Raw genomic sequence first — 25294 nt, forward strand, 5'->3', positions numbered from 1 at the left:
TATTACTTGTCTGTTGAACTTGTACTTCCAGCAACCCTCTGACAGCTATGGGCATTCTGGCACTTGTAGTTGTAGATGTCCCTGCATGTCTAAGCATTTAATAGCTGCCAAGGCTTGCTGAGACTTGTTGTACTCAGGTAGAGTCTTGTAGAGGGACAGAGCACTGTGCATCCTCATAACTCCTGGTTTGTCCTCACTGGCAGCGAGAAGAGTGTGATACCCAGATATGACCAGGAGAGGGCAGAGCACTGGGTGTATCCTCATCACTTGGACTGTGATACTGATTATGACCGGGAGGTGGCAGTGTGTGTAGTTGAGCGCTTTGAGAGGAGGGGCGTGTCTACAGGGTCCGTTAGATGCTTAGAGCAGTGAACCTATCAGGATGAGGGGCGGGGCTCTCCCGGGGACCAGGATGAGGGGCGTGGTTATCCCGGGGACCGGGCTGTGTAGTGGTCGGGTCTCCGCAGGATCCGGTTATCGGTTCTCGGTCTCCGGATCTTATACTATGGCTGCACCCGGATTCCTGCTCCTCCTCCTCCAGGGTGAGTGACTGAGACCTTCAGCCCGAGCCGGGTGTGTGGGTGTGAGCGGCTGTATCATCCCCCCCCCCTGGGAGGTGTCTGTGTGTAGGAGGGTGAGGGCTGTGTACTGGGCACAGTGTGTGTACGTGTAGTGTGTGTGTGTGTGTCTGTGCCTGTGCACAGTGTGTGTGTGTGTGTGTGTACATGTAGTGTGTGTGTAGAGTGTGCATGTAGTGTGTGTGTAGAGTGTGTATGTAGTGTGTGTGTCTGTGCCTGTGCACAGTGTGTGTGTGTGTGTGTGTGTGTGTATAGAGTGTGCATGTAGTGTGTGTGTGGAGAGTGTGTGTACACAGTGTGTGTGTATATGTAGTGTGTCTGTGCACAGTGTGTGTGTAGTGTGTGTGTACACAGTGTGTGTGTGGAGAGTGTGTGTGTATGTGTGTACATGTAGTGTGTGTGTGTATAGAGTGTGCATGTAGTGTGTGTGTGGAGAGTGTGTGTGTATACATGTAGTGTGTGTGTGTAGAGTGTGTGTGTATGTGTGTACATGTAGTGTGTGTGTGTGTGTGTAGTGTGTGTGTGTATAGAGTGTGTGTACACAGTGTGTGTGTGTATATACATGTAGAGTGTGCATGTAGTGTGCTCACGTCTTATCCCTGCAGTGGGGTTATATATATATATATATATATATATATATGTGTCTATCTATACATCTCTGTCATATATATATATATATATTACCAGGGCCTGTCTTCCTGGGTCATGTGGAGAAGTTGGGTGGTGACTTTGCAGCAAGTTGTGAAGTTCTCCTTGGCAGACAATGTATTTATTATAATTTCCTCTCTCTGGAGGGGATTATGTTTCCTTAGTATAATGTGCTGGGTTTATTTCTGCTCCCATGGAAATATCTGTATAAATACATGAATTCCATCATGATTTTCCTATTTATATCCTGTATCCTCTGGGTGTTGCACAATGGACGGACAGCTGTTGCATGCAGTCTGCAGAATTACACAAAGGATGCAGATCCCATTGTTCCCAGTTCCTGGAGATTGAGCCTCGATCGCTCACTGACATGTGGTTATTATAAGAGGTGACATTATTACTGTATATATTTACTATTCATTAATGGGTGGAACACCAGGGAGTCTGCATTCATGTGATCCGGTTACTTGTAGCGCATCATATAGCTGGAAGGAAGAAGTTTGGTTAATGCCTTCTAGGGAGTTGGTCATGTGGAAAGGGAGGTCTTTGTCTTTTCCTTATCTCTCCCTGATGACCAGATGGTTCTGGGTAACCTTTTGTTTTATAGGTCTCTGCCCCCTTTTAGTGGCTCATTATAAAATGCTTTGTTGCTTCCAAGGGAGATTATATGAATTTAGTGAGAAAAGTACATAGTAGAATAGCTCTGATTTTTTTCTCCTTCACTGTTAACTTTTTGTCACTGTTGGAGCTGTGTGAACCTTCTTCCTATAATGTTACAGGGCGCATGACAAGTTAAGTAATATTTGGCTGCTGTGAGCATTTATTACATCCATTACCTTAAGCCACAATAATAAAACAAACAAGGCAAAATAAAATAAAAAAGTGTTTGGCTAAAAATGATGAAGCATCAGACGGAAATAAAATTATTGTTCCACGTTTCCCTTGTGTTAAAGATTGGGTGTCTCTCTCTGTGGATCCCTGGTAAAGCCGCTCTACACCTACATAAACACCACCATGGGGGACTGAGAGCCATTGCTGTAACTTATTATATGTACAAAATAATACATTAACCATATATCCTAGAGTTAGCTGTATTTTAGGTGCTCTTTATAAATTATAATTTGCACTAAATCCAATAATATGATCAGTGTCCGTCTTACTCAATTAAATGTCAAAGGCCGGCTGGTCTAAGTAATATAACCACTGCTGCATACAGTACAGGACTTGCGTGTGTAAATCACACGTGTTGTAGTATATGCTGAACGCTGCTAGATTTAAAATACAACATTTCCAACTGTTTTTAGACAACCTCAAACAAGTTTTCTGGTGGTGATAATTACCAATTCATGTTTAGGATGGCGATCTCCACTTTCTACTATAATGTCAGACATCTCTGAATCACTGTGGCTCTTACAGTCTCATTTAAAGATAATTCTTGCCAGTTAGAAGATCCAGTCCCAAACAAAGAATTAAGGAACAGCAAATCATCCAGGATCTTTATGAATTTTCTGATTTTTCTCCAGCACAAGGCTAGTTTCTTTAGAAGTTATGTGAATTTGAATCATTGGAATATTTGCCCTGTTTGTAACCAATCAGAACATAGAAACGGATTATACACCTGAGCCTGTAGATCACATAAGGTGTACAAACAACATAGGGAACAAGTATATTCAGTCATTAGTAACTATTACATCGGTGTCTTATCATATAAAAACAAGACACAATTGTAAATATGCTGGTTCATTCAGAAACCGCAAGCATCAAACCTTGTCATCAATTTAAAATAAATCATTAAAACCCCATTTTTGCATTACCAGGAGACCGTCAAAATCAGGGCCTGATTAAGGGTTAAAGCAGCCCTTGGCTAATACGCTTGTAGCTCCCTCTGGCCTTCCACACCAGGCGAATACGTGCCGGGTCTAATAATTCCTTAGGCTTTTGGGGGGGGCACAAAATTGTGAACTGTCATGCTTGTTGAACTACAAGTACCAGCATGCCCTGGCATCAAGGACCCACGTGCAGTGCCACATAAGAACATTAAAAAAACAAAAAATCCACATGTGAGAATATGGACTGCCTATGCCACCATGTCTGTTGTGTTGCTGGGGACCAGTTTGGCTTACTTTTTCCCTTTGCATTATCCCAAATGCGCCCTTTAACCGTAGTAGGGCTGGTACCCCTGTCCTCTTGCCTTCATATCAGGGTTGCTGTGGATGGTTCACCCTGGCTGCAGGTAACGGGCAAAGCGTTTATACTGGAATGCTGGGTCCCAACCTCAGAACAGCTGGATAATGGATTAGATTTTGTCTAAGCTGCAGGAAAGTAGGTGTCAAAGCAGGTTCTTTAACCAGTGATGTTTGTTGGATCAGAAATTCTTGAAAAAGGACAGTTAAACGCCAGTTTGTGGTACTAGTGATCTTTCAAGAGTTACAGATGTAATGATGCTACATGGTCAAACATTGCTCTTTTTATACAGTTTTGCAGCCCTAACTTGGCAGGAGGTAGGCCTGCCCCTGTCGTAGCTGGCACCTCAATGTCTGATAAATCACATTTCATAATTACCATTAGGATGTAATATATCCTTTAACCGTGGAGCTAACGCAATTTAAGCCTTAACAAAATTTACATCAATCTCTTGATTTCCTGAAGCTAGGTGTTGAGTTTCCTATTTTACTTGCATCCTGTCTTAGAGAGATAGCAAGTTTAATTACCCCCTCCTGTCTTTCAGGCTAAACAGATGTGTTGGCCACCGAGATGGAAAGGTCTAATTAACATGAGATTACCTGCCATCAGACAGTGATAGAAAACACATTTCCTCTCCTGTTATATGCCTATGGCCTCAGAAACCAGTACACTACTAATACAGAAATATAACAGTAGCAAAATCAGTACATTTGCAATGATATACATTAGTGCACTGTGCTAATAATTTAAATATATTTATACAAAAAGTTATTTATAACTGATCCAGCCACACCAAATAAAAGTCAACTATTTTAACCCATTATTTTGCAATGTTGCTCTCAAGCATAATGAATTTTACATTACTTTTATGTAATAACCTTTTATTATAGTAGTATACTTCATCAGTCTCCACTTTATTAAACTCCACATTCCAAAGGGTACAAGAAAAACCCTGATAGACAAAGCGCTGTCACTACACAGGTGACCATTGGGTACTGTCCTCAAATAAACCATTTAGAGCATACTTGCCAACTTTTACTCGTTGGCTTCAGGGAGATCCCAGGGGAGGTGGGCATGCAAGGGCGGGGCTTGATGAATCGCATCATTTTGGCACCGCCCCCCTAAACGAGTGTCACAATTTTGGCCGATTACAGCAGGGGGTGGGGCTAAGATGACAATATTTATACCATTAAGCCCCAACCCCCATCACTTATCTATTGCGGGGGCGAGGACCGGGAGGTTTCCCTGCTCTCCCGGGGGTTTCCCAGAAATGCAGGAGTCTCCCTGACATTCCGGGAGAGTAGTCAACTATGTGTTAAAGAAAAGCACCTAATGAGACTGAAGTGTCTTTTACTTTTCTGTCTCCATTACTGAAGTCATGTTGTCTTACCTGTCAGTCTTTGATTAAATCTTGGTCTCCATGAAAATGGCCTCCTCTAGAGGCATCAATATATGGACATAGGACACAATTTCTGAACTGTGTCATCCTGCCACAGATTGTCAAAGCCAACCACGTCTTGTACTGGCTCAGGATCAGGGAGAATGCCAGACTCTTCAGGGAGTGAGGGAGATCGCCCCTATTCCAGGGAGTCTCCCTGACATTCAGGGAGAGTTGGCAAGTATGATTTAGAGTTGTTGATTGGCTAGAACATGAGTCCTGAATGGCTAGTTACTTCTAGATTCTATGTGAGGACTCAATGAACTGCATTGAATCAATGAGGTCATGACCTGTCCAATCTGCATATTACCTGAGTTGTGTAAATATTTTACTCATGATTACCTAATTGTTTAGCCTTCAAGACTTGCGAGAGATCCTGTATTTCTGCCATTAACACGTTCTGTGTTCTAAATAAAGCTCATTTGTTAGTTTAATATTGCGAATTGTTGCTTTGTGTCATGCCCTTGTGTATAATGGGTTAAGTTTACATTATACCCGGGCAGGAGAGTGCCAGGAATGTGCTGGCAGCGTTATAAGCCAGCTCTAGTCCATGCCAAACAAACAAAGGCCGCGCTTCTTCCCACTAACATTGTCCCCTTTAATTGTCTGAAGGTTCTTTCAGTGGCAGAAAGGATGTTGTACTGATGCTTCCCATGGGCTAATTAGTGGGGCTGAAATGTGGGTTTAAATATAAACTGGATTTAATAGAGGAAGTGACCTGATAAGAGACAATAGAGGTGGGTTAACCCCTAAAAATGCTACAACTAACCTAAGCCCAACATCTGAACGGAAAACTTTCTATCAGTGATTTAAGTTTTGTTTCTATAAAGTTTGGCTTCCAAGAAGTGGATCATCTGTCACAGACTTGACAACTGTCCGTCTAGCCATTGCTGGAAGGACAGGCAGCCCCTATTTTTAAACTTCTCCAGCTGCCTTGTTTCTGGGCCTTCCACATACTCATAGTATTTATATTATTCCTAATTCAAATTGATGAGCAGAAGCCCTAATTGAAACCCTTAAACTGTCTGTTCCCACCTTTTTTTATTTTCCCAACATGTAAAGTCCCTCCCTGTGTGTTATATATTTATTCATTACAGATGTGTTGTGGGGTAAGAAACACTTTGTGCTGTGACTTCCAAATTCCAAGAGAAGTAGTTTTGTTTTGTATTATTTTAAGTAAAGTTATAAAAAACAAACTGTAGAAGGAAGAAATTGCTAATCATGGTTTGTCTTTACCTGTGTATACCTGTATACATCCCGGCATACCATCCGGGCTCACCTGTGTATACCTGTATACATCCCGGCATACCATCCGGGCTCACCTGTGTATACCTGTATACATCCCGGCATACCATCCGGGCTCAGCTGTGTATACCTGTATACATCCCGGCATACCATCCGGGCTCACCTGTGTATACCTTTATACATCCCGGCATACCATCCGGGCTCAGCTGTGTATACCTGTATACATACCGGCATACCATCCGGGCTCACCTGTGTATACCTGTATACATCCCGGCATACCATCCGGGCTCGCCTGTGTATACCTGTATACATCCCGGCATACCATGTGGGCTCACCTGTGTATACCTGTATACATCCCGGCATACCATCCGGGCTCGCCTGTGTATACCTGTATACATCCTGGCATACCATCCGGGCTCACCTGTGTATACCTGTATACATCCCGGCATACCATCCGGGCTCGCCTGTGTATACCTGTATACATCCCGGCATACCATGTGGGCTCACCTGTGTATACCTGTATACATCCCGGCATACCATCCGGGCTCGCCTGTGTATACCTGTATACATCCCGGCATACCATGTGGGCTCACCTGTGTATACCTGTATACATCCCGGCATACCATCCGGGCTCGCCTGTGTATACCTGTATACATCCTGGCATACCATCCGGGCTCACCTGTGTATACCTGTATACATCCCGGCATACCATCTGGGCTCACCTGTGTATACCTGTATACATCCCGGCATACCATCCGGGCTCACCTGTGTATACCTGTATACATCCCGGCATACCATCTGGGCTCACCTGTGTATACCTGTATACATCCCGGCATACCATCTGGGCTCACCTGTGTATACCTGTATACATCCCGGCATACCATCCGGGCTCACCTGTGTATACCTGTATACATCCCGGCATACCATCCGGGCTCACCTGTGTATACCTGTATACATCCCGGCATACCATCCGGGCTCAGCTGTGTATACCTGTATACATCCCGGCATACCATCCGGGCTCGCCTGTGTATACCTGTATACATCCCGGCATACCATCCGGGCTCACCTGTGTATACCTGTATACATCCCGGCATACCATCCGGGCTCGCCTGTGTATACCTGTATACATCCCGGCATACCATCCGGGCTCACCTGTGTATACCTGTATACATCCCGGCATACCATCCGGGCTCACCTGTGTATACCTGTATACATCCCGGCATACCATCCGGGCTCAGCTGTGTATACCTGTATACATCCCGGCATACCATCCGGGCTCAGCTGTGTATACCTGTATACATCCCGGCATACCATCCGGGCTCGCCTGTGTATACCTGTATACATCCCGGCATACCATCCGGGCTCAGCTGTGTATACCTGTATACATCCCGGCATACCATCCGGGCTCGCCTGTGTATACCTGTATACATCCCGGCATACCATCCGGGCTCGCCTGTGTATACCTGTATACATCCCGGCATACCATCCGGGCTCGCCTGTGTATACCTGTATACATCCCGGCATACCATCCGGGCTCGCCTGTGTATACCTGTATACATTCCGGCATACCATCCGGGCTCGCCTGTGTATACCTGTATACATTCCGGCATACCATCCGGGCTCGCCTGTGTATACCTGTATACATCCCGGCATACCATCCGGGCTCAGCTGTGTATACCTGTATACATCCCGGCATACCATCCGGGCTCAGCTGTGTATACCTGTATACATCCCGGCATACCATCCGGGCTCAGCTGTGTATACCTGTATACATCCCGGCATACCATCCGGGCTCAGCTGTGTATACCTGTATACATCCCGGCATACCATCCGGGCTCAGCTGTGTATACCTGTATACATCCCGGCATACCATCCGGGCTCAGCTGTGTATACCTGTATACATCCCGGCATACCATCCGGGCTCAGCTGTGTATACCTGTATACATCCCGGCATACCATCCGGGCTCAGCTGTGTATACCTGTATGCATCCCGGCATACCATCCGGGCTCAGCTGTGTATACCTGTATGCATCCCGGCATACCATCCGGGCTCACCTGTGTATACCTGTATACATCCCGGCACACCATCTGGGCTCACCTGTGTATACCTGTATACATCCCGGCATACCATCCGGGCTCACCTGTGTATGTGAGGACCGGTTGGTAGCTCTTGAGGACCGGTTGGTAGCTCTTGAGGACCGGTTGGTAGCTCTTGAGGACGGGGTTTGGACACCTCTGCTGTAATGTCTGTAGCATTATGGATTTGTTGCTAGTGGCTCATTTGTGTAAGACATATTTACTTTCTGAGCCGGCTCATCGTCATCGGCTATTTATAGAGTGCCAGTAATTGTGCAGAACTCACACCAGTCAGTGGATAGACGCTATCTGTTGGTGTTTTCCTCACTTCCTGTCCCATAATAGATACATTGTAATGACCTAACTCTGACTGTTAGTGACTGAATCTACCCCATCGTACACTCTAGATGTTTGTGTTTATCATATGATATTTATGTATTGGCAATAAGGAGATACTACTTCTGTGTAACAGGTGACATATTTATCTGTTTGGGGGTCTATTCAGCTGACACACGCACCTGTCATTTTGGAGAGAGAACAGATGTCACACTCACACCAGCTGTACTTTGTCTTTCTGGGATCAGACACATCCAGGTCATGGAGGGTACAGGAGAAAGCAGCAGCTGATTGAAATATGATGGTGGCCCCATTGCTGGAATTCATTATGTTCTGTGGGGGGTGTAATGTTCTCACAAACTCTTAATTGTGTATTCAGCATTCACTGAGAGCACTTTATATACATTTGCTGAATTAAGGGAGCAATTCAGGAATGGATATATAGACGTACAATGGAGACAACAACACTCATACTTTTACACATGGTGGCGTAAATATGATAAGTGTAACATGGATTTAAAGTAGACATATCATTGTGTGAGCTGGATAATGTTCCTGAAAATGGTGATTAGAAATTGGTGCCTCCGTGATATCACAGCTCACCAAAAACCATTCAAATGTGAAAATGTTCTGGTGCTTTGGACATGTGACTAAGGTGGGATTAATGGGGTGTATTTGTTCCTTAATATATGAAGATACATATGTTGTGCTGCATACAAATACTGCATCATATCTAACAATGACCAATATTTGATTTTCAGAAACTATATATTATACCAGCAGCCACTAATCTGGCAAATATCTTAGGAACCTGACAAATTTGAAAACATTTTTATGTAATATCTGTCAGTCCCCCCCCCCCCCTTCTTTGCACAGAGTGCCCCCCCCCCCCTTCTTTGCACAGAGTGCCCCCCCCCCTTCTTTGCACAGAGTGCCCCCCCAAGCCAGGGGCGTTGGTGGTCAGAGCAGAGCTGCTGCGTACATGGAGCCTTCGTTTAGCGCAGCCTGATAAATAACATTACAGGGCTATTGGTCAGACTTTAAGGGTGTTTAGTGACGTTAAGTTGCGGTCATCAATATTTTAGTCTATTGTGCATAGGTGATTTGTGCCCTATTCATTTGGTGAGGTTAAATAATTTAGGTAGCAAACTATATAAACAAATACATAATATATAAATGGATGCAGCACCCATAACTACTAATAACCAACTGCAGCACTGAACGAAACATGAAGATCAGCAATTCTACAAAGGAGAGTAAAGCAGATATGATAATTATAGTAAACGTAAGATGATACTATTGAAAGATGTCTGTATGTAATTTAGACAATAACTGCGTGCAGCGGGTACAATATATATGACTGGTAAAGGTTACTGCAGCACCTTACATAACTTCTCTTCTATAATCCTACTCTACTGTCAGTAATCCACACTTCTCTAACTGGTTGGATGTTCCTGGCTGATGTCATCCAGGCAGGAAGGAAAGCCGGATATTTCCCTACATAGTATATATTGTACTTGCTGCTTCTCAAGTGAAATGATGAATGTGTGGAAGGCTTTGTTGCTGGATCGGAAGTAGTTGGATTTCTCCGTCACTCGGGCATAGTGACAGTGTTGCAGCTTGCGTGTGAAATGTGTATTCATATTGTGCACACCAGTAATGTATGCTCAATATTTATAATATTCTTTCTAGATTCTCATTTTCTGTGTGTTGTTTACTCCACTTACCTTAGCAGCTAACCACACTCTTGTTCCTCTTATAGATACTTGTTTTTGGAAACCCACCATCGCAGTGCAGCTTATACAAGACATAATACCCAATATATAGTCTTACACACAGTGCACATATAATGCAGGGAAGAAGTTCTGACTTGTGTGTCATTATTTGAGAGAATTGTTTTTGTGGGAGGATTTATTTAGGTGTTTGGTATAATCTGTCTCATAGTCTTTGACTTTTTTTTTACATGCTTTAATATTAGTTTAAATGTCTATCACGTGCTTTATCGTTTCTTTATTCTTTGTATAAATATCTAATTATCTATCCATCCATCCCACATATATACACAAATCACTCAACATTTAGACATGCGTAATAAGCCCCACATGAACTGCCCCTGACCCACCCAAACCCATGCCCGATCTGTCCACGTTTGGACACAACTCTGCTCAGTTTCGTGTTGTGTGAATCGGGACTGGTGGGAGGTATATGTATTGTGAAGGAGCAGTGCAGCTCCTATATCCTGTCCCCACTATTATGTCATCGCAGGGGATGTGAACACACAGCTCATGCACAGATTTCATTGTGCTGAAATGCGCAGCTCCGAAAAATAAAAATTGTGCAAAAGTGAAGTCCAGCAAAAATGAGTTTCCTGACTTTGGCGTGAAAGACCTTGACCGCCCTGCACAGAGCACAGACCTCAAACACCTTTGGGATCGGATAATAATTGGAGCGACAACTGTGAGCCAAAGACCTTATTGTCCAACATCCGGTACCCGACCTCCTTAATGCTCTTGTGGCTGAATGGAAGCAAATTTGCGCAGCCATGTTCCAAAATGTAGTATTGTGGAGAATTAACAGCAAAGGGGGGACCATCTCCACAGTAATGGGCTGTGTTTTGGAATGATCACATATGGATGTGATACTTTTGGCCATGTAGTGTATCTGCCTTTGTAGCAGCCATTAATGGTATATAAAAAGTAACAACTTTATAATGTAATTTGCTCAATCTCTTTTCTAAACTCCTCTATAAGACAGAAACCTACAGTAACACATCGTTATGTAAGATAGGTCTAAAAGGTAAAATACACAATGAAAGAAGTTCTCATGTCCAGGTATGTTCCTATCTAGTGTGAAGGTCATTTAATACCGGTCAGCAGCTACAGTGAGAACCCACATTAAAGAGTTGCAGGTATTTCTGTAACCAACACAGCATGGTGTGTATACACAGACAGACACACACAGACACACACACAGACACACACACAGACACACACACAGACACACACACAGACACACACACAGACACACACACAGACACACACACAGACACACACACAGACACACACACAGACACACACACAGACACACACACAGACACACACACAGACACACACACAGACACACACACAGACACACACACAGACACACACACAGACACACACAGACACACACACACACAGACACACACACACACAGACACACAGACACACAGACACACAGACACACACACACACAGACACACACACACACAGACACACACACACACACATACACACACACACACACACTTTATGTATTGTGTATGTGAGCTGCAGGAGCTGGCGTTTGTTTCCTGGACATATTCCCGAAGTGATACAGAAAATCCTTGCTCACGGCTGGGACACTTTCCTAACTGATTATGAGCTGAGGCTGCTCCAGCAGTAAGTGCAGATGTTTATAATGCCAGGTTATGTTCTCTGCTCGCACTGTTAATAATGATACAATATGCTATAAATTCTAGTTCCTGACTCCACATTCCCTAGATTCTTACTTTCCAGGGTTTGGTAGAATATGATTGATATTTCTTACAGAGCAGAACATCTGGTTTCCTTGTTATGACTAGAACTCTTCCCAGCTGCAAAAATACTTTATTACTATATTATGAAATACTTTATGGCCTCTTAACACTACATACCTATATATGTCTTATAACGCCTAGTATACGTCTGTTTTTACAGCTATAGGGTCTTGTACTCCATTCTCCATTTATTAGTGCCAAGACCTGCTGGTGGCTATCAGCACCTGGGGTGGGGGTGGGGTGGGGGGGGGAGGGCAGGGGTCAGAGGTCAGAGGTCAATGGAGAAACACGAGTAAATGGAGTATTCAGGGCCAATTCCCACCGTTCCTGTCCGCAAGCGGTTTGGGATTGTTGGACCAAATTTATTATTATCATCATCTTTAATTTATATGGCGCCACAAAGGGGCCGCAGTGCCGTACATAACATACCAAAAACAGTGAGCCATGACACATTATACAGAAGAAAAATATATACGCAGACACAGGTAACATGGTGCAAATCAAATTGTTACTGGGATAATGAGTGAAAGTGATGGAAGAAATCAGCTAGAAGTAGGCTGAAGCCTAAGAAAACAGGGCTAGGGAAGCAGCCATGAGGTACAGAGGGTGATGGAATAGTAGAAGGAGAATACAAGGAAAGAGGGCGCTGGTCCTGAGAGCTTACATCCTAGAGCAGTGGTTCCCAAACTTTTGCAGTTCGCGGCACCCTTAGAGTCTCCATAATTTTTTTAAGGCAACCCTCCAAAATAATTACTGAGCAGTCCTGTTTTAGAAGTAGTTGGGTCAAAAAATTGTAGTATTTAGGTCAGGACAGAAATGCTTATTTAGTTGTATGCAAAAATGCCCCCTCTGCATCCAGACACTCTGCCCCCACTGCATCCAGACACTCTGCCCTCTCTCACGCTGTCCCTCCTCCTCTGCCCTCTGTCACGCTGTCCCTCCTCCTCTGCCCTCTGTCACGCTGTCCCTCCTCCTCTGCCCTCTGTCACGCTGTCCCCCCTCCTCTGCCCTCTGTCACGCTGTCCCCCCTCCTCTGCCCTCTGTCACGCTGTCCCCCCTCCTCTGCCCTCTGTCACGCTGTCGCCCCTCCTCTGCCCTCTGTCACGCTGTCGCCCCTCCTCTGCCCTCTGTCACGCTGTCTCCCTCCCGTCACGCTGTCCCAGCTCCTCTGCCCCCCTCCCGTCACTCTCCTCTGCCCTCTCTCACTTTGCCCCCTCTGCTGTGCGCCAGCCATAAAAAAAAAAAAAAAACACTTACCAATCCGCGCCGCGCCGGGACCCATCATCCTCCTCTCTCACACAGCAGCTGTCACTGCGTGAGAGAGGAGGATGCTGGGTCCCAGCGCCGCGCGTATTGGTAAGTGTTTGTTTTTGTTTATCGGTGCCGCAGTGCACAGTTTGGGAACCGCCGTCCTAGAGGAAAGGGGGAGACACAAATATGGTGGGGAGAGAGTTAGGAGGAGGACTGATAGAGTTGAATAAAGAAAAGAGTCTTAAGGGCACGCTTGAAGCCTTTGAGAGTAGATGATAACCTGATGGAACGTGGAAGATTGTTCCACAGCAGGGGAGCAGCCCGGGCAAAGTCCTGAAGACGGGAGTGAGAAGAGGTGATCAGTGAGGCGACGGTCACAGGCAGAGCGAAGGGGGCAGGTCGAGATGATACGAGATGTAGAGAGGGGAGGATTGACTAAGAGCTATAAAGGTGAGAGTGAGAAGTTTATATGTAATTCTGTAGGGTATGGGGAGCCAATGTAGTGACTGTTGGAGGGAGACCGTAGGGATAGAGCGGCGGGAGAGAAAAATGAGGCGGGCAGCAGCATTGAGGATAGACTTAAGAGGGTCAAGGCGAGAATCAGGTTACCACAATACCCCTTTATGTGATTTAACTATCACCCCGCTGGTGAAGCATGATTTTAAAAGCCAGTGGGTAAGGTGTCTAATGGTCAAGACATGGGGATGGGAGTTGTGACAAATGATTATAATTCCAATTTCCAAATCCCCAGGGAGTTGTTCCTTCCAGATCTCTGGAGCCTGTGGCTCATCATTTAAATGTTAGTTGCTGTAAATATCCTGCATCTAATGGTTCTTTACAGTGGTCTTTTTGCCGACCTAAGAATATTGTAATGCATCCCTGTCTTGTTCCAGTGCTACTCGTCCAGTCACTTGTATTTACCATACAAATCCCTCCTTCCCGACATATGTAACCTACTCTAAGTGTGCTCCTAGCCACTTATGTACAAGGACCAGATATAGACCTGTATTAGTCAACCCATGGCACCAAGGCAGGTTGTAGATGGGACAGAAGTAAATCTTTAGCATTGGGATGTTATTAGATACTTGTACTAAACACTCTTCAGCTGAAAGACTGTTGGCCTATATATAAATAAAATGAAAGTGAGATTATATTCACTTTATCAAATGCATATGTGTCTATACATCTCTAATTTTATATATAATATACACACCCATATTGTGAAACAGTATGTGTATATCTGGACATATCTAGATATGGGAGCGGATGCATATTGTATATTGGGATATGGGAGTGGGTATATATACAGTTTGTGATTCCTGCTGCTCCATCCATGTAACACCTCTGGTTGAGGAACATTTAAATGGGCCTGGGAATTAGAGAGGATTTAGAGGATTGTTGGTCTGTCTGTCTGATCCTGTCTGATTACAGTTTGAGTCTCTCCAGAGAGATAAACCCTTCCTGGTGGAGGGAACTCAGCCGGGACAGAAGGCTGCAGAGATGTCACATTATGCTGTACACTAGAACATGAAGTTGTCAGTAACTAAAACGCCTCAAACTATTTCACTTTAACACCATTACTAGTAAATTTTCAGTCTATTTCAATACTAGGTTTTGGAGCAGAAATGCCTTTATCTGCATTGTGTTGTACAATCTGGCAATTTATCTGGAGACTTAATAAATTGCAGGCCCAGTAAACCTGTATGTGTGTGTTTGTTAGTAGATGTACATTTATATATATATTATTGAATTGAGGTGTTTCAATCAGAAATTGAAATTGTTCTTATTGCTTCATCTGACCTACTCCTGGTACCTCCAACCAGTGTGATCAAATAAACATCACTTGCTTCAAAGACCTGCTTGGAAAACTTCTCTAATCCTGTGACCTACAGATTAGACGCAAAATCTAATCCGTTCCCGGTTGTTTCTGAGGTTTGGACCCAGCTTTTCCGGTACCACCGCTCTGCCCGCTACCCAGCAGCTCTGACCAGTGTGATAGGCCACGGGGGATCCATCCACAGCACCCTGATATATAGTGAGAGGTCAGGGGTACCAGACAAAGTGTGCCAGTAAGGGGGTGCACTAGCAGCGAGAGTTACTCAGAGGGAACGCGGTTCTGGATGCCGTTAAGGAGTCCAGTGGTGGCAGCATTGTAAGCCCCTCCTACTACGGTTAGAGGGCGCACTTGAGATAACGAAAGTAAGACCAGCCGGTTTCCAGCAACAGCAGACAGGGTGGTATAGGCGGCCCGTCCTGTCACACAGTATGTGCCTGGATTTATTATACACATACTTCATGAATTACTATAAATGTCCCAATAGTTTAATATGGGGGACCATAAAATCCCTGGTTACTAATTGTCTGGCTCCCTACGATCCATCTTTAATTTTATTTATTTGATTTTCAACCATAATGTTGATATTTTCATTGACACATTATTACCCATGAACTTGTGAAACAGTTATGGCCATATTTTCTACTTAACTATTTGTGGTTAGGAGCATTAAGCTGACCATACACAAAGCCGATCAGACAGTGATTAGATTGGATTAGACCGTATTGGATGCAAATATTGTGTATGTGGGTCTCAATACAGTGTCCTGGTCATACCCAGGACACGAGTCCTCTAGATTCTAATGCCAGAAAATGTGATTTGTCTCCAGCACATCATGGTTGGTATTGTAATTCTGCAGCTGCTGGCAAGGCAGAAATGGCAGTTTTCTGATCCAGTTTATAATGCAGAGTTCAGGATATAACTACCCTTCATCTCTCTTTTGGGCCCCCTGTCTAGATCTGGGTACTGCTGTCTATTGGGGTCAGCCAGAAGGACAGTGCTGGTAGCTTGTTGATAGGTTTGCCGCTCGCTCGGAGCCTGTATTGTATTGCTTTGTTTTTATTTTATATCCACAGATTACAATAGTAATTCTGCAGATTTGTGCTTATTCTAGGCAAACCTATCCTTAAAATGACCCTTATTACTATGGACGGTATCCACCCACATGTGGTAAAAGTCAGGATGACTATCACATGACTGGTGGACATATTTTGCATACAATCCCTCTACGCATGCCCAGAAAGGATCCACATGCCAGAGAATGCAGCAACGTCTAAGGGTCCCTGGGGTTATGAATCGAGAGAGGCGAGCAGAATCTATTCATCAGGCCCATTTAGGGTCTTCCAACCTGCTAGCTGACTAATCAAGAGCTGCACATGTGAGGTTTAGATTAAAGGCTGCCAGGCAGTTCCCTCAGTCTCTCACTACCTTGGGATTGGTTGAGAGGCACAGCAATTTGTTACCAAAAAATTCTGTTATTTTGTGAGTGTGGGACATAAGATCCTTCTAATGTCAGTATTCCTTATTGTATTAGAGCTGGTTTAGGATTTTTGTTTTACGTTTTGTTTATTTGTGGAGCTGCTAATTAAAACTAGCTGCGGCTACTTGAACCAAGGCACTGGACTGATTGTTTGGCACCAGATCTTGTGGAGATCTAGATATATTTACTGTGTGAGGTAAGTGTTGGTGTGTGAGTATAGAGGTACTGAGAAGGAATTTGCTCTGGTGGCATTGGGAGAAGAATCACAAACACTTGAAAATAGAGAATGACTTATGTGCACTTTGCAAATTTAAAACAAAATCGTGTTTTTGTTTTTATGGAAGGTTTTAAAAAGAATATATTTTTTTCTCTAATATGCAATTGGATAAATAGATTACTACGGTGCTGTGGAGCACTGTGGCACCTTACAAATCTACCATAATAATAGTAATTCCTATATTCACTTCCATTCTGCAGTGGAAGTGGTTAATGGTTAATTACATTTTAGCCTGGTTTCACTTTTATGGAATAAACCTTTATTGTTTAACCCTATTCCAGTTAGAATGGTCGGCACCTTTGCACAAGTAATCCATGTACCAATACCATGTTATATTAGAGCGTGACTCCTGTGTGTATTGTCATTGTTATGTGTACATATAAAGCTAAGGAGGATACGCAGAGCACCCCTTCCTATTGTGCAGAATAAGGATTAGTGGACAGACAGAGATTTATCCTCTTTACATGGAAGAATCCCCAGTGAAAAGACTGTCCGCCTGGCTGATCCCCATTGAGCCCTGTCCACACATCTTCATGACGGCATGAATGAAAGGAAAGAGGTTGGCAGGTGGCTGCTGAGCTTTGTGTCTGTACCCAACTCTACAGCCTCATCGTGATGGTATCTTGGCACCCAGTGCATGACCTTCTAGTAGGCTAAAACTACTGATCTGTGCTGTACATCCCGCGTTATTTATATGTGTGGAATACATTTATCTTCACTTTCACGTGCTGATTTATTATCTAATTACACATGCGTTGTGATCCATGACCAAAAATGAATTCGGCTGGAGGACACTGTGAACCCACGGAAGATGGGTTTCCGGAGAAAGATGGCCTCATTTGCATTGGTGTTTGTACAGTCAGAGGGGAGGAATTCCTCATGAAGTATGAAGCAGCTGAGATTAGTGTAATGATTTAAAGGGTTGGAATGGACAAAATTACAGGGTATTCCCTGGCGTGCATAACCATCCCTACTACACAGAAGGACTCAAATTCTGCAGGAGCTGAGAACTGATGACTTGTCATATGCTTTTCATGGCCTAATGCACAGTGCTCTGTTTTCAAGATTTAAAATTAATGGTAAGTAGCCCCCCCTGGCTTGTTGACATTATAAGTAGTGAAAACCAGCCCCAAATTATCAGCACAGGGCTGGTGCCTCCTCAGGGAGGGGGCAGCATTGGGGGTTGCACAGAAAAACAAACCTACACACTACCTGCAACTGATGTAAACTGATTATAGCAGGAAGTAACCGGAATTCCCTTCTACCCAGCCAGTCAATGGACATGTCTTCCACGCTTACCACTTGTGATTGGCTATCCAGGACTTCCTTCACCAGCCAGCCAATCACAAGTGTTTCCCCTCAATGGCCATTTTGGAGGGGGGACCCTTGCTGCTATACTGTGGGGAGGTGGGGGGTTGACATTTACTACTTGGGGGAGCAGCGTCTGATATACTGTGTGGGGAATGGCCCTGGCTGCCATACTTTGGGGGGGTGGGGGAGGATCCTGGCTGCTGTACTGTGGGGGGGAAAGAGTGGTACTGGCTGCTATACGGTCTGTGTGGGGGGATTAAACTGGCTACTATAGGAAGCTATCGGCCTGCACAGTTGCTCTCCCCCCACTTGGTGCCCCTACTCATGAGCCTCGTCTCTTCTCTGGTTACCACCTCTCACTCCAATCTCCCGAGACTTCTCTCATGCTGCTCTGTTACTTGCTGTATTTATGTGACCTACAGATACAATATAACCTCACTTAATGCTCTGCCTGCTACTGGCCCCATCCAAAATAAGTGGTCAGGAGGAAGCGGCCACAGTCCACAACAAAGTGCTGCAGCAGCTGCACACCCACCCTGAAGCAAGCAGGTCCAGCTGCCAGTGAAGGAGCCTTACGATGGCAACTTGAGGGGCACCACAGTGTTGCGCAGTTGATGATTATAGTTGTTAGTGTCAGGTAGAGTGTTCTGTAACGGCAGGTTAACTAAGACCACCCTTAAAACCAACCCACCCCCCATCAGATCCATCCAAATGTAGATTGCTACAATTCTGCAAAATGTTAACATTTTATATTGCTGGAAAACACTTAAAACTATTCCTTATATTCCCTACTAGTGTCAATAAACATGTACTGCTTTCTCTAGTCAATACTTCCAATTCCTCAGTTTATAGCAGCAGTGTAATCCTGGGCATTAGCAGGATGTAACTGTCGTATGCTGTATAATCACATTTCTTGTGTTCTTAGGTGGCATAATTTGACTCCAATTTCATATATTTAAATCGGCTCAATATGAGACGTATTACCAGAAAGTCACACAATTCTGCCGTACGCTGCAGTATTTCTGTTGGTCCATCCTAGACCTAGTATATCCCCTCAGAAGATCAGTCCGTAAGCTTTCCTCACTTGTATGAGTAGTATTTATATGTTTGGGCTTAGTTCCACTTTAAATGATATTATGAGACAGATTACATGGTTCAGGGTCCTTGTAATACAGGACTTTTAGGATAGCTGTCCTGTACCATATAAGGCACTGAAATCTGACCTGATGCTATTGACGGGCAGTATGTGCATTTCTAAAATGCCGCACATTACCCTAATCTCACCTATAAGATAACATTTTATGCAATCCCTCCTCATCTATGTAACAATATTATTTGTCAATCTATGCTGACTAGAGGGATTTTACTTAATAAATTACAATTAGTACTTAGGATTTGTAAAATGGAATGGAGTTAACTGGTTATAGCATCCTTACAGGCTCCAAATTAACTGTGAATATTTTACACTGCCAGTTCTTGTTATTGTGCAGTCTGTAAGCGTTTGAAGAACTTTAGATGACCATACGACTTGGATCTCGGCTCTCTGGGAGACAGCCTGACATTTGTCCATGTGAATGTGTTCATTAATTCTTCTTGGTGTCCAGGATTCCAGCACCCTGCAGAATAATACATCTGACAGAGAAGGAATTCTGCTTCTTATTGGTAAACCAGAAGAGTAGACAGCTGCAGGGAGACAGGAATCCCCCCTCCTATCCCCAGGTCTCCCTATCTCTTCTGCCGGCTGGTACCACTCAAGATGAAACGCCACATGACATCATTCCTTATTACAGTGCTGTCATTATTCAGCCACACAGGCCTGGAGCAGCCGGCAAAGAACGTGTATATATATATATATATGTATATGTGTGTGTGTATGTATATATATGTGTACAATCGGTGCGCACAGTTATAAAGTCAATTTAGTTCTTCCACGTGCTGACAATAGATCTTGTATTCCACGATAATTCAAACACCAGTAGAGTATATTCTACGCGTCCTTCCCTTCTCCCACCCGATCTCCACAGGGGAACAGCAACAATTCTACAATATCAAACAGACAGGGGCGCTTCCATGGTGTATTAACCAAGTAAAATGTTTTATTCAAAACAGTAAAATGCACGTCCCAGAATATAAAAGTTTTCAAGCATTGATCATAAAAACGTCAGGCATCAGCTCAGTATAGCTCTTAAAATGTGTCCACCGTCCCCTCTACGCGTTTCATCACAAGGACTTGTGATGAAACTTGGTTAATACACCATGGAAGCGCCCCTGTCTGTTTGATATTGTAGAAATATATATATATATATATATATATATATCTCCCGAGTACCGGCCATGGCCATCTTTAAATGGACTCCTGCACCTGGAGGGTTAATACCCGACGACGGAGGGGTTAAAGCACATACAGAAACAAATGTGTTTAGTGTTTGTTTTTTTGTAAATAAAGATGTATGGTGCAGTGTGTGCACCTAGAGCTGGGGTTTAACCCCTTCATGGCTGCGGCGCCGGGAATTACTCTCCCAGCAACACAGCGATGAAGGGGTTAAACCCCGGCGCCAGGGAGTGTATAAATGTATAGATATGGTTTTTAAATAAGTAAATGTAAAAGTATGTGTGTAGGCGCTGCAGCGCCTGTGGAGAACCGGCGCATAGTGCCAGGAGTGTAAAACAGTAACTGTGTATTTCTAATGGAAAATGTATATAAAGTGAATGTATATGTGTAAAGGTATATTAAACACTTGTATTGAAATAGAGTGTGTGTGTGCCTACCTGCTCCCTTGTGGTCCAGTGGGGCTCTGCTGCAGCTCTGGTCCCTGTTCGGGGGTCGGAGCAATGTGGTGCCAGCAAGGGGGGGGGGTGTGAATCTAGGCTAACCCTGGAGCCTTCACCCCCCTGGCCTCCAGCTTTAGTGGCTGCCGGAGGGACTTCCACACCAGCCTCCTGGAACCAAATAGATCCAGGAGGTGCAGAGCCTCCTGGGGGTCCCAGGAAGCCAAGTCACTTGCCGGAGCTCAAAGAGCTTCAGCTAGCGACAGGCAGGGGCTGCTGCCCTGGGACTTGGTCCCTCTCCCTCTGGTTCTATTTTTGTCCAGGGGGGAGAGCCAGACCCCAGAACGGAGTCCCTGAAAGTCTGTTTAGGCGGGTGATTTAAAAGATAGATCTCCAGCCTCAGACAGAACCACACCAGAGGAGGAGAGTGGGCTGTGCCCCCCTCTCCCTGGCAGCTCATGGTCAGGGGGCGATGTATACTCCCCTCTGCCACTAGCCTCTATGTAAAAAGGTGTTAACCTCTCTGGGCTGATTCATGTGCAGGCTGCATGAATCAGTCCAGATTGGTTAAAAGGACAGAAGGACGAATTACCTCCTGCCGAGCTAGTCTCCAAAAACTGTAAAATGAGCACTGGTTTGCATTGAAATGTTTCTTGTTCCTTCTGGATCACTCTTATCTTTAAACCAGTGTGAACTGTCCTTTTCAGGACACTTGAGCTAATAAACATCACTTGCTTCAAGATCCTGCCTGGACAATTTCTTCCCTGCTGTATTTCCTGTAATCTACAGATTAGACCCAAATATAATCCGTTGACTGGATGTTCTGAGGTTTGGACCCAGCTTTCCAGTACTAACGCTTTGTCGCTACCTGCAGCTCTGGCCAGTGTGATAGGCCAGTGGTACTTTCCACAGTAACCCTGTGTGACAGGATGGACCGCCTATGCCACCCTGTCTGTTGTTGCTGGGAACCGGCTTGACTTATTTTTCCACCGTTCCGTTTTGTTAACCCAAATGCGCCCTCTTTCCGCAGTAGGAGAGGCTTACAAATGCTGCCACCATTGGACTCCTTACCAGCGTCCAGTACCGGGTTTCTTCTGGGTAACTGACGCTGCAAGTGTGCCCAATTACTGGCGTACCTGGGCTGGTACTCCTGACCTCTTACTATGGATCAGGGGTGCTGTGGATGGATCCTCCGTGGCCTATTACACTTTCCAGAGCTGCAGGGTAGAAGGCAGAGCAGCGGTACCGGAAAAGCTGAGTCCAAACCTCAGAGACAGCCGGAGAGCGGATTAGATATAGGGTCTAATCTGTAGGTCACATGAATACAGCAATATTGAAGATGTTTTCAAGTAAGTCTTTTGAAGCAAGTGATGTTTATTTGCTCTCACACTGCTTGAAGCACCAGTGATTAGGTCAGATGAAACAAGGAGAACATTTCAGTGTACAAGACAGTGCTTTTTATACTGATTTGGAGACAGACTATTTTTAGAATCGGGATGCAACGTGTTTACTCAAACATGGATTTACATGCATTGCACAGCCAACAATATTTACACTTCTCTATGAAATTCTAGAGGTGCTGTGATGTCCTGCATCTGGTTTTCAGATACAGAGAATCTAGGAGCCAGTCTTAATTAAAAGTTCCTGCCTTCAATGTTGGACCTTCACACATCAAAAGATCCAATTAGCATGGGGCCCCTCTTCAGACAGTCCAGAATAGCTGTAATCCTGTGACCTGCAGATTAGATCCCAAATCGAATCCGTTCTCCGGCTGTTTCTGAGATTGGACCCAGCTCTCCAGTACCACTGCTCTGCCTGCTACCCTGCAGCTGGCCAGTGTGATAGGCCAGGGGGATCCATCCACAGCACCCTGATCCATAGTAAGTGGTCAAGGGAACCAGCCCAAGTGTACCAGCATGGGAGTACACTAGCAGCGACAGTTACCCAGAAGGAACGTGGCTCTGGGCGCCATAAAGGAGTCCAAATGTGGCAAGAGGCTCCTCCCACTGCGGCAGGAGGGGCATATTCGGAATAACGAAAGGGGACGGTGGCAGAGTAAGCCCAGCCGGTTCCCAGCAACAACAGACAGGGTGGAATAGGCGGTCCATCGTGTCACAGTAGTGTATAATTATATATAGATAACTGGATGGTACCGCGACTCTACTTTATTCTGGATGCATTTCTCAATATCTGTTCTTTGTATGTATAGATAATAGCACAGTACTATAGCCCTTCTATGTGTGGGTGTAATTCTTAGAATCTGTTTTTATTCTGTATGTATAGACAACAACACAGTATACCTTCTCTTCTGTGTCCTGAATGTAATTCTCAGTATCTGTTCTTAGTCTATATGTATTAGCAGCCACTGTACTGTGGCTCTGTATAGTGTGTACAGCCCATGTTTCCTTAGCGTGCAACTCACATGATGTACAGTAGAAGCATTGCTTTCTTCACTCTTTTTCCTCATTATGTAAACCCCTTGGTTGCTGATCATGTTTCTGTTCTGTACCCACACAAATCAAACCTTATTTTGGTTTTTTTTATTCAGATAACTTATATTCCAAAAAAATCTTGGATTGCTTTCTTTATATCATCTGACACCGTAAAGAAAATCTACCAAAAATGGGCAAAAATGTGTTTGTCGATTTAAAATTGCAATTAAATAAATTGTAAACAATAAATTCCACTAAAACACAGTATGTGGGCCCGGATTTGCATCAATCCTATTTCCATGTGTGTTGCTGGAAATCTGTCTCAAAGAGCTGATTCTGGTGGTTTGTTTGGAAAAGGAAGAGTCCCAAGAACTGACACTTTATTGCCATCTCACTGCTGTCTGTTTTCGATCACTGCATTAAAATTAGTCCTAAACAAGTAAATTAACCTTAAAGTTCTCAATCTTTTTCCAGCAAAGGCAGTGAATGTGTTCAGTGTGCGACTTGTGTCAGAGGAGCTATTCAGCCTGTTCTTTGACACTGATTACAGAAGAAGTGGCATGGCCGACATGTAGCCAATTCACATCCCCTGATGCCTAACCTCTACAAAGCTGTACGAGCATCCAACTGTATGGTGCCTTTTGATTTTCATTTTTAATGACGAGGAACCATAATGAGAGGTTATGGTTCTACGTAGGACATTATGCATAGTAAACAATATATCCCTTCAATCTCTGCTGGAAACCTGAGTGACATCATCAGGGAATTGTCCTTCGTGTCTGATGCACGCCTTCTGCTGCTCGTTGGCACCCTCTGGTAGGGTCAGCAGGTGCGAGGAGAGCAGCCTGATACCTCCTGCTGATCACTGACAACATGCCGCCAGAGAGAGGGCGAGTTACACTCCAGATATTGGGAGGCCCACTAGACTACAGGAAGATAGATCACCCAGGCAAGGAAGCTTGCTGGATCAGGTTGAATTTTGTAATTTGGGGCAGAATTTATTTTTAAGAATATTAGTAAGTTTGGGTGCTGTTGTAGCAAGACTTTCCTCCCGTTACCGGAAAGCAGCCTATTAATATGTTGTGTAAGAATGTTGACCATCTTCAGAAGTTACCTTCTATTTATTTATAACCTGCTTGTGTGACAGTAACTAGTCTATTGCAATGTTCTCTACATAGATCGCATCATAGTATGCAAATGAAACAATTTGCAGTGTTAAATGATTTAATTGTACACAACGAATGTTTCCCTGTAAAATAAACCTGGTTCTCTGATTGCAGGTTGTGGTGTGCTGGCAGTGAAGCTGATTTCCGATAACACAAATCCGGAGGTACAGGAATATCAGAGTAAGACACCCGCTGAGACTAGACCAAAGAGTATTTTGTAGCCTTGACCCTGAAATATCTTCTTCACAGAATGTACATTATTTATCTTCACAATTAACTGTCTGCTGCTGTTTTTATCTCCAGCTATATATACTAACTGATATCAGCTATAGTCAGCTGAATCGCCGCTGCCCACTATATTACTTACACAGGTATTTTAACTCGCTACCCTTTCCTACTCTATACATATGTATTATTCAGAACAATTATATTAATATTTTGGTTGAGTGAATGATCTAACAGTTATATATGAACTAGCAGAATAATAATTTAATAAGAACATAAATAAAACAAGAATCTTTATATCCATTACAATATAACAGCGTGAGAACACAGCGATTTGCAGCTAGGGCTGCATTTTATTTTCACTTTGCACATGTTTTTATATATATTTTCGCTAGTTGTATGAAGAAAATACTCTTAATGTATACCAATAAAATGTTATTTTAATTCTATACCCCGGAGTGCCTCTACATATACTCTCTTTTCTCTCG

General features: G+C 44.1%; 1 protein-coding gene across 1 annotated transcript in view; it reads left to right on the plus strand.

The window, feature by feature from the left end:
* Nucleotides 1-398: 398 nt before the first annotated feature.
* Nucleotides 399-25294, plus strand: part of JAM3 (junctional adhesion molecule 3) — a 65797-nt gene continuing 40901 nt past the window's right edge. Inside the window, exons 1-2 of the mRNA XM_075190607.1 lie at nucleotides 399-542; nucleotides 24696-24761. Of these exons, the coding sequence (XP_075046708.1) occupies nucleotides 413-542; nucleotides 24696-24761 (196 nt within the window). The 5' untranslated portion in view covers nucleotides 399-412. The remainder of the gene's footprint in view (nucleotides 543-24695; nucleotides 24762-25294) is intronic.

Source organism: Mixophyes fleayi, chromosome 11 (genome assembly GCF_038048845.1).
Source record: "Mixophyes fleayi isolate aMixFle1 chromosome 11, aMixFle1.hap1, whole genome shotgun sequence".
In the NCBI taxonomy this organism is placed as follows: Eukaryota; Metazoa; Chordata; class Amphibia; order Anura; family Limnodynastidae; genus Mixophyes; species Mixophyes fleayi.